This window comes from Papilio polytes, unplaced genomic scaffold (genome assembly GCF_000836215.1).
Source record: "Papilio polytes unplaced genomic scaffold, Ppol_1.0 DF823510.1, whole genome shotgun sequence".
In the NCBI taxonomy this organism is placed as follows: domain Eukaryota; kingdom Metazoa; phylum Arthropoda; class Insecta; order Lepidoptera; family Papilionidae; genus Papilio; species Papilio polytes.
The window spans coordinates 186,209-197,752 of record NW_013525694.1 but is presented as its reverse complement, the minus strand read 5'-3'; the positions used below and the strand labels follow the sequence as shown (position 1 = coordinate 197,752).

At 35.3% G+C, this 11,544-nt stretch overlaps 1 protein-coding gene across 1 annotated transcript; it reads left to right on the top strand.

Annotated features, from left to right (window-relative positions):
• The first annotated feature begins 1,991 nt into the window (after positions 1-1,991).
• On the top strand, positions 1,992-9,183 carry LOC106104677 (opsin-3). The gene is made up of 8 exons (XM_013284802.1): positions 1,992-2,180; positions 2,493-2,684; positions 6,000-6,215; positions 6,511-6,641; positions 6,761-6,900; positions 7,724-7,917; positions 8,222-8,323; positions 8,693-9,183. The coding sequence occupies exons 1-8, from the start codon at positions 2,128-2,130 to the stop codon at positions 8,808-8,810; spliced, it is 1,146 nt and encodes a 381-aa protein (XP_013140256.1). The 5' UTR covers positions 1,992-2,127; the 3' UTR covers positions 8,811-9,183.
• Positions 9,184-11,544: the final 2,361 nt, after the last annotated feature.

Sequence of the window (11,544 nt, the reverse complement as noted above, 5' to 3'; positions counted from 1 at the left end):
ATTAGAACTTCGTGATAACTCAATTCTCTTTATACGTTGATTAATTATTTTTGTAGAAAATAAAAAAAACTGTTTATATGTAACAATATTGGCTGAAACTCAATATCCAGATTACCATTCGTCGTGTTTGCTGTATTTAAAAAAAATCATTTCCGAAACACGAAAAAAATAGAAAAAAACGCCTGGAATACTTTCAGATGTTAGGAGGAAAGTCTAGTGTCTTACAATTAAAGAAACTAAATACTTTAAATTCCTTATTTTTAAAATAAATCAGTAAAAAATAAAAAAACAGCCGTCCAGTACGCGAGTTGCTGTACTAATAAAAAAGCCATGTAAGTGATATCGTGACTATTCGTATCAAACGTAACAAGATACTGTTGCATAAAACTGTTTAATGCAATTTCGATCTTGTTTTCTTTTCGACTAATGCCTTCGATCAAAAAAATTCTTTCTACGAATATCTAGAAGGTTCTGAAAAGTCAGCTTTTCACTTCACTTTGACATAAAGGGAATACCTACTACTACTGCTCAGCCATATGACGCCCACTGCTGGGCATAGGCCTCCCCCAGATTGTTTAAAGTTGACTTTCATTTAATACTAATATTAAGACGCAAAGATATCCACGATGATCAGTCCGCATCCAGTATACTCCCGCAATCTCAACCTATTATATCTACTAGTTCTTGTAAAAGAAGTATTTCAACATATTTTACCACGACATAAAGTGGAAGAGTCATAAATATTCCAGAATTGAATACACCCAATAACAAATATTATCAGCGACCTATTTACGCGGTCATCACTTCAGGCTGAATTTATGACCACAGCAAGGCGTCTGCAGGTCGCCTTTCTCAGTACCAGCCCCTAACAGGAGTACTCACTCGATAGTGTTTCATACATTACGTTTACTAAGTTGAAAATACATTAAGTTAATTGAGCAATCAAACAGCTTGATTAGATTCCGTGTTTATTGAGATTTTATAAAATAAATTTGTGAGATTTTAAAGATATCTAATATAACTGATAAATACTTTTTCTCCACGTTGTTAAGATAATCAATTTAAAACTTGATTTCACCCGCGACGTCGTCTGCGTAGTAGAAAAAAAAAGTGTCCTTACAGGCTATTTTCTACATCACCAAAATTCATCGATATCCGTCCTCTGTCCCAATATCTCAATTGTCACATTTACATTATTAGTAAGGCATAATGATAGTAAGATATAGTTAGTAATTTCACCAATATTTATTCCAAGATGTGATATTCGAACAAACATTCGTTTGAAAAGCAAATGTTAGGGGCTAAATTCCGAGCACGTTGCGGGCCTATGATGTGAAGATCCCAGCGACGCCTCAAAAACTAGGGATTGTCCGCAATCTTGTTGTCTTCGTAATGAAGTCCTTTGAGTTATGTCCGCTTCATTTTAGGACGTTCCGACATTTTGTTTGGACATTTTCTTTAAGCTTTTCTTTGTGGTTTTAAGAGGGTTTTATTAATGAATGGTTTCTTAGTCTTCTGTACTTTTGGTTGTCGATAGATGAGCGCAGTACGTGGCAGGATGAGGGAAGAGAAGGGATCATCAGCAAACTTAGTAGCACCAGGTACCTACATCTACTGTTACGTTATAAGCGAGCGCACACTTTTGACTAAACTATCGCAAAATTGTCTTGGGATTGTCGATTAAGAATCGAGTAGTGTGCGCATATAACTTCATAGGAATCAAAGCGTGACTAAAGAGTTGAGGGATAGTTTACTCAAAGATGTTCTCGCGTACTTACAAGAATCTAAGAAATTAATTAACGGGGTATCAAACATAGAAATTAAAATATTCACCACAGATTGAGAACACCCGTCATTCGTCCGATTCACGCTTGACGAAATAAGCAAGAGGCTTTAGTTGTTTTATTGAATTAAGGAATTAACAGGCACGCACAGTTCGGCCGATATAAAAGGTAGCACCGCTTGAGGCAGAGCACAAGTGAGAAGCGACAGCCGTTGTCGGACTACTCACTTCGTCAAAACCGTAGTCAACTCTAGAATTAACCAACCAATGTTACAAACCTCTTACTGCTGAGTGCTCGTCGAGTAGAATATTATTATTTTACATTAAAACAGACGCTGCACAAAATGGCTGCAAATTATTCAGACGATATCGGCCCTATGGCCTACCCCATGAAACTGTAAGTACTGTTTTTATTTTATTATTTTTGTTATTTTTACCGTAACATACTTTGTTTAATATTTTCGTCATTCATTTTATTATGACCCTACATGATGGCTCATGATATAATGTGTGCAAATATTTTTTATATCAGATTCCCTTAGACATGAGGGGGCCTCTTAGTGTAGTCCTAGAGTAGATTCCGTACACGGAATCTACTCTAAGGGTGACGACTTACCATCTTTTGAGAGCGGACCCAACGTTTCACAATAACGCTTTTAGTTGCAACCAACAGTCAGAAATGTGTTTGTTTAATCCTTTATGATGTCAGGGTGTCATCGGAAATGGTTGAGCACATGATGGGCTGGAACATCCCGGAGGAGCACCAGGCGATGGTTCACGCGCACTGGCGCAGCTTCCCCTCCGTCAGCAAGTACTACCATTTCATACTTGCCCTCATCTACACAATGCTTATGGTCACGTCGCTTATCGGGAACGGCATCGTCATTTGGATATTCAGCACGTAAGTTTTTATTAATCATTACTCTAAATACAAGTTTACGGTAACTTAGAGTGGGCGCTAAACTATCGATTGTCGATTGTTTCGCAGCCCATTCTAATGTTTAGTTGCATAAATAAAAATCGAGTATATCACAAAGCAAGACTAAACAGTAGGGCGATAATTTAGTTTCATGTGTCCATATACTCTTAAGTGTTTAATATTCTATCAAACAATGCATCAAAAATGTCAAATATAGACAAAAGAGCCAAACAAAGCCACCACGATAGTAAACGCAGTATTGCCAATATGTTTTTAACCAAATATTTTAGTTTAGACATTTTTAAGTAACTTTCATAAAATGCACTTAATTAGGACCTTTTGCTAAACTAATAACTTATAATCCAGCGATATTAGAGTTGTAATCCAAACAAACAAATGTAATCTTGACAAAGGTGGCCGCGTCCGGGACAATCTCTCTCATAGAAACCGCCCCCGGCTATTGTTAGCATTTCCGAAACTCATAGCTTAGTCTACATTTATTATATCACGTTATATCTCGTACATGTTCTGCTAACTATACATACTCCTTTGTTATATTATAATAAAAACTTGTATAAATAAAATACTTTGTAACACCTTAAATAAATCCAACAATGCGTAAGGCAATTTTTTTACATAATATTTGAGTTTTGTGTAATCATTCGTCCCTTAAACTAATAATGTTTATTGTATTTGAAGCATTCCTTCTCGAACCTTATACCTAAATGTTTATTCAGCAGAAATAAAAGCACTCGCAGAAATCTGTTGACTTGAAAAAAAGATCCCGGAATTCCATTTGCACCGTTCTTCGATATCGTTTATATTTCTTAAAAACTATTTTCAAATATAAATCCGATTTTCAGTAGTTAAGAAATAAATGGTTAATAATTGCGTATTGCATTAAAATCCATACATCTATAAATCTATGTGAATTCGAAGTTCGATATTGGGCAAAAAATGGCGTCAAATTTAATAAAATCGAAACAATTTGTGGGCACCGAGTGTTGTTGACCGCGTCACTGATTCAACCGCGTAGCTCAGTGGGGATTTCATTAACTTTCGACTCGAGCTAACTTGATTGACGCTACGAACCTACTACGATGTCTCGTAGCACTAGCTTTACTTTTACACTTTTATTTCCAAATATTTTCTTCAAAAAATATAACTTTAATATACATTTTTAATCGTAACATTTATATTACTACATATCCTGCGGTATCTTTTGTCAATACTAATAATTTTACTAATGTAAATTGGTTTTATTAATATCAAAGTGATTACAACTTTAACATAATGAACATTATACAAAACGTAAGAACATTTGTTTTTAACTATGTGTAGATTAACAATTAAATACCGTATTAAAAAGAATTTTTCAACATCCGAGAGTTTTCCAACGAGTGTCACCAACAAAGTTTCAAGCGGTTCGCATTCGGAACGATTCCGACTCTTCCCTTCGGTACAATTTTATTCGTTATCCTCGACTATAAAGGTACGGACTAGGCAATGTTTGCAATTGTACTTCATAAAATATTACATGTGCGTAGTATGCTAATATTTAAGTGGAATAGAAGCATTTTATTGGCATAAAATATACACATTAAAGACAAGTAAATGAGCAAGCATGTTTAGATGCCGTTGTTCGTTTTAATTCTATAAAGGAGAATGCTGGCGTTTGGGTCCTGTCTCTTAAAAGTCATAGTTTCAATTCCCATTTATCTCGCTCTTTCCAGTATCTGTGTCATGGGGACTCGATACTGTGACGTCATTTGATACACTTGATGCCATATCCAATAACCGTTTAAGATTTTTTTTTATTTTCACGCATATCGTACTTTGTTAAACCATGCTTAAATTGAATGTGTTATGGATTTATTTATAACAGAACGAAAAGGAAAATAAATTACTATTTTGGTGTATATTGTTTAGTCTATCTAAGAATTAGTTAAAATCTCTTATTCTTTCTTTTTTACTCCGAGACTAGCTTCGAACGTCTTTGAACAGTAAGCTTGTAGTAATTGGCAAAGTTGCAACTATTGAAATTCCTGGAAACTGTTATCTTGACACGTGAAATTTCATTACTTCTAAGATAAAAAACTTCAAGATAGGATCGGATCTACGAAGTAAATCTTATTATAAGGGCTTACTATCGTATAACATAACATTAAAAAAAATTTAACCTAAACAAAAGACAAACCGTACTTGACTAATATAACAAATGCCGACATAAGTATTAAACTTGTTTTTTTATATACTAAAAATACAAATGTCAGTACAGTAATAAATAAACGTAATAAAACAATTTTGCACTTAATTAAAAGCAAAAATATACGCCATGTTGTCACACGTCATTTGACATAATAAATTGTTTATCGCACATGTTACTCACATCTCACATGTGAAACAAATTGGGCTTGCGAACTCAAGAGTATTTTCATAATTAAATATCATCTCTTTTTCTTTGATATGTTTTGATAATAAGATTATAAGCAAACATTAAATAAGCAGTTATTAAATCAAATAATGTTTATTTTTTTTTTATAACATAAGGTGGCAAACGAGCAAGCGGCCACCTGAAGCCGCCAAAATGGCGAAGCGACCGCTGCCCATAGACATCCGCAATTGCAGATGCGTTGCCTACCCTTATGCGACGGAGGAGGAGATGCACATAAAGAGGATATTTCCCCTTCCTATGCATCTCCTCCGCCGTCAAATCCACTTCCTCTTCCCAACCTCTTCTTATAAGAAAAGGGTGGTAAAGAGAAAGGGACTTAAATTAGGCCTCCGGCACCACACTCATCAGACGAAACACGGAATTGCTTCCATTTCACGCCTGTCTTCTGTGTGGTCGTGGTATTACACCGGGCGTGCCGGCCCATTCGTGCTAAGATGTTAAAGCGGGCACTACCACTGTGGTATTTTGTACTTCGTGAAAATAAACGCAACGCATGAAACACAACGCAATGCATTTCTAAGATAAATATCTCCAACTACTTAAGGAATAGAAACCCATAAAATATGTACATGCTTGGACAAAAAGGATACTTTTTATTGAGAATTCGGTTTATTCCCAACCGTCACCCCGTTCTGTCCCACGTGGTGGCAGATGAGAATATAAAGTTTCATCTGTCCCACGTACGGTTGGAACTCATTTTATTTCATAACGGTTCCATCTGTCACTTTATTGGTGATAGTGGGACTATAAGGTGGGACGGATGAAAAAATCTCACGTGGGGACAGAGCGGGTTGACGGTTAGGAATAATCCGAGAATTCAATTTAACCTTATTGTATTTCAGATCGAAGTCGTTGCGCAGTGCAAGCAACATGTTCGTAATCAACCTCGCGGTGTTCGACTTGATGATGATGATAGAGATGCCACTGTTGATCGTCAACTCATTCTATCAATATCCAGTCGGGTACCAGCTCGGTTGTGACGTGTACGCTATCCTCGGCTCCATATCCGGCATTGGGGGAGCCATCACCAACGCTGTTATTGCTTTCGATAGATACAAGTGAGTAATGAACACAGTGTTTTCTAGGTTTTAATCTTACTAATATTATAAATGCGAAAGTTTAGATGGATGGATGTTTGTTAGAATTTGTAGCCTAAACAGCTAAACGGATTTCGATGAAAATTGCCTTAGACTTAGGGGATAGTCTGGAAGAATAAAGAGGCTACCCACTTTTGTTTTTTAATTCCACGCAGACGTGGTCATGGTATTCAATCTTAGGGTCAACATTCTTAAGATCTGTAATAGAACTTCTTAAGAGTATGATAATAATCTAACTCCATTTAAAATTCAACAGGACCATCTCATGCCCGCTGGACGGAAGAATCAACAAAGTACAAGCTTCTCTACTTATCGCATTCACATGGTTCTGGTCAATGCCTTTCACCATCCTACCAGCCATGAAGGTTTGGGGACGATTTGTTCCTGGTAAGTATTACATTACATTACAATACTAGGATGTAGTTATGAAAGATTCAATAAGAAATTCTTTACTTTAGTAGTTATTTTTATTAAGGTTTTCAACTGATATGGTCTTGTGTTTACAGAGGGCTTCCTGACGACTTGTTCATTCGACTACTTCACCGACGACAATGATACCAAAGTGTTTGTCGCCTGTATCTTTGTTTGGAGTTACGCTATCCCCATGACCCTTATCTGCTATTTCTACTCTCAACTCTTTGGTGCTGTAAGTATTTAACTGTTACTTAAATCTATTCAAATACTAGCTTAAGCCCGCGACACCTTTCGCGCGGAATTAAAAAAACAAAGTGATTAGCCTGTGTGTTCTTCCGGACTATCCTCAACTTCTATGCCAAATTTCATTGAAATCCGTTCAACCATTTAGTCTACAAACTCTAACAAACATCCATTAGACCATCTAAGCTTTCGTATTTATAATATTAGTATGAAAGAATGATAAGTTAATATATTTTCGCGTAAATAAACTTCAACATTTTGCTTTGTTTTCCAAGTACTTTTTAGATATTAACATATTATCTAGTTTACGTGAAATTCAGCTACTTACCGTATTTTTACTTTCACTAGAAAATCAATTCTATAAAATCCGTTTTATTCATTCTGTGCCCAAACCTTTTCTTAAATCGTATATTAAAACGAATCGGACGCGACGCACCCAATAAATATTCAGCTCGATTTCTTGGTCCCGTTGGATTTTTCTATTGAATAATTTCCTTATTACATATTCAGGAACCTCATTGATCGACCGTACTTTTAATATATAAATAAATGTTTACCTTCACATGTTTTCACTTACATTTGGGTGACCATATGGGTTGAAGGATTTATTCTGCTGCCTGTACCCGTTACGCTTGATTTAATTTAATATGTTTCAGGAAAGGAGATATTAAATCTATTAGAACAATATCATATTAGCACTGTTTCTTGCTAGTGGAGCATTTTCTATTGCCCCTCTTAGTTTTCTGAAATGTAATACACTCCTCATTCATCAGCATCTCCTTTAACCAGACGAAACTGATTATTTCCACCAGGTCCGACTTCACGAGAGGATGCTACAAGAGCAGGCTAAGAAGATGAACGTAAAATCTTTGGCCAGCAACAAGGAAGACGCGAGCAAGAGCGTTGAGATCAGGATCGCGAAGGTAGCCTTCACCATCTTCTTCATGTTCGTCTGCGGCTGGACTCCCTACGCCTTCGTCACCATGACCGGAGCTTATGGAGACAGGTACAATTGTTTTATTAAAATCAATATTAATAGACCATACTCAAACAGCACGACATCTAAATTTTAAAGTACTTGGAGTAATATAACTGAAAGAATTTCTCTTGATAAATGTTATCCAGAACAAACTGTTCGTTTTTTAACTGTAGATTAATTAGTAAACATCATATCGATTTACATTACGATGGCTCAGGCGTTTAAGCACTTGAGTTGTAAACTACAGGTCTTGGGTTCGAATCCTGCTGTACCAATGTGATTTTCGATTTTCTAATTTCATACTGCATGTTAAGTATGATATTTATGTTAGGAACCTGTTGACGCCTGTTGCTACGATGATTCCGGCCGTCTGCTGCAAGATTGTATCCTGCATAGATCCATGGGTATACGCCATCAACCACCCAAGATACAGGTCAGTACGTGAACAGTATTTTGTCTGTTGGTATCAATTTTAAGAGCTTCAAAATATTTAAAGTGCAGTTGTAACCATATCTTTTTCTAAAGAAAACTTCCATATTGTAAATTAAGATAATTAAATAGTCTTGGTAAGCTGACGTTTTTTTTTAGATTTTACGTCATCTGTAGGAAATGTTATATTAAAGTATGACTAGACTGAAGTCTGAAAGCGTGCGTACACCTTCGGCTAAACTATCGCACAACTGTTGTGCGATTGTCGATTGTCGCAGCCTTCAACTGTTTATTTGCGTAACTAAAAATCTAGTGTGCGCATCGCCATATATCAAAGCGAGTGCGCGCTCTCTAATACAATGTGTATCTCCAGGGCTGAGCTGCAGAAGCGCCTGCCCTGGCTCGGAGTCCGCGAACAGGATCCGGATTCCGTTTCCAACAGCAACAGCGTCACGACCACGCAGTCCAGCACGCCGCACGCCGAGGCCTGAACACATCGCACGATGCAATCGAACCGCTGCTTGTACATAACCTACAAATATCTATGCTTATCTCTATTTATAATTTCAATCTACTAATTTCTTGTATGCAATAATTTTGTACTGTAAATTATTCTATTTCGAGAGGAATATTAATACTTATAGCACTGATAGTTGATAAGTTGTTTAATATTTTTCTCTCATCTAGATTGCATCTGGCAAATAAACGACCAAAGCATGTTTGATGGATTCCGATGTACCAATAATTAATATTAAAATTAATTGCTATACAATGTCAAATGCGTTAATGTTGATGTTAAAATGTACAAGATTACATGAAGTACGAAAAAAAATCCAAAAAATAATTAACGGACTGATCCCAACGACTACGGCAAATTGAATAATTTTTGATCAAATAAAGTGTTTCACTTTTACATTTTGTTTAATTTATTTTATTTAAATTAATTTACATCAATCATATCTTTTACCAACACACACATTACACTAAATTATGAACGATTATTATTAAAACAACGATAAACTTTTTCCAAAACAACAAGTAGGTACTATCAATCCCAAAGCAAGTTAATAAGGTCGCAAAATATTGTATGCATAAATACCTTTAAAATGCCCAAAGCTTTTCAATACAATTTCATTAATTTAATTTTGCTACAGACCAAAAAGAGAAAAATAGGTCTCATAATAATTTCTTGACATTAAAGCTTCAAACTGCTCTTGTAGTCTGCTGCTGCTGAGCAACACCTAGGTCCCCTATTTTGATTATGTCACTACATAAAACCAATCTTATCTAGATCGGATTTAATTCACGTCAATGCTTAATATTTCTATCTTAATGTTACTTTATGAGATGAGAAATTAAAAGTGTCCGAATTCAATGTAAAATTTTGCATTGAATTACAAAACAACTGAAATTCATTTGTTTTTGAGTTAATATTTCTACGAGCTTTATACGAAAAGGAAATAAGAATTTTGAAATAAAAATCTTTTGAGTAATAATTAAAGTTGAAATATCCATAAAACGTAGCAAGATACCGTCGCCAGCTTTACGACCTAATTTCATACGACACTCCAGCGTCTTCGTTATTTTATATTTTGACTGAAATATTGGACATTTTAGTTACAAAACGAGCTCCAGAGAACAAGGTACGTATTTAAAAAAGGGAGAGAAATAAAACAAAATTGAATTAACATTACTTAATTTCAAGTGTGTAGTTATACTAAAAATCTTAATTTTTACTAATATTATAAAGAGGAAAGATTTGTATTTTTGCATGTATTGACATAACTCAAAAACTACAAGGCCAATTTTAAAATTCTTTCACTGGGCGAAAGGTAAAATAGGTAAAAAGGTAAAATAGTAAAATAGGCTACATTTTTAATTTCACGCGGGCAAAGTCACGAGCAACAGCTAGTATAATTATAAAATATTAGCTTTCATCAAATGGTACGCGTGGTATTAAACAAAACAAAAGCAAGTAACCTTTGTGTTTATCCAGATTATGCTCTACATTTATTGCAAGTTTCATCGAGATCCGTTCTAACGTTTAGGCTCTAAACGTTCACAAACATCCATCAATCTAATTCGGATTTATAATGTTAGTAAGATTTTGTGATAAAAATCCTTACAAAATAAAGATACTTACTTTTTCATCTCACAAAGAAATCAGCAACATTTTTAATTAGCCACGTTATAATATTAAGACGCTTGCGAAAGCCGCGCTCGTTTGTAACCTTTTTCATTATGCCTCATTTCCATCAAAGGACCGAGCGTAATGTTTACCGACGTCAGAGGATTCCTTTCCGTCCGATTTACTTTGACCGGAACTCGTTACCTAAGACCTATATTAACTTTAGCAACGAGTCAGTTATTTGCTCATAGAATGTTGCTAACTAATGGAAATATTTTGGGTATAGTCAGCATGGCATTTGATCATTGAAGATTCGGTTGCAATAATAATGTACATACCTTACATATTAATCAATATTAAGTTTATTAAAACGCTCACTGCGTAACAGGTCGATATCGGCCTGACGTGGTATTTAAGCTGGTGCGTACGAAGAAAACTATGTCCTTCTCGCTAGAGCGAAACGATTATCTGAGGTGTATACATTACATTACATAAAATGTATACATCATGTTTACACAAATTTATAGCAATTTAATCTGTCCTAGTGCTGGTGGGTCTGGAAAGACCTGCCATGCACTGGCGGAAAAATCATTGGAGCCGCATTATATGAAGAATTTTGATTGTACTTACCGCAGTGAACGTGTTATTTTAGGAGATCAGAGATAGAGATAAAAGATAGATTTATGTTTAGTAGTTTGTCGATACAAATGTTTTTTAAAGTGATATCCACAATCAAATTAATTTTTATGAAATTTTATCTTCTATATATACGGCTCATTGCCGCGAAAAAATATTATCAACTTCAACAAGGAAGAAATCTTGAAAATGTAATCGTAAGATAATTAACAAGTTACATTTGTCAGAGAATAATAAGTTTCCAGCAAGAATTTGAAAAAAATAGGTTTACATGCGTTGATAGGTCCGATAATTTTTAATTTCCCCCGCTGACGCTCCGACCGCGCCGAGTTAAACGGAAACCGCGAGTTCGCAACCACAATATTTTATTTTGCAGAAATGACAGGAAATATTGCTTCGACGTCAGCACCAATCCTCCGCCTATTGATTTTTAAAGTCTCCTCGCAATTTGACAATGCTAT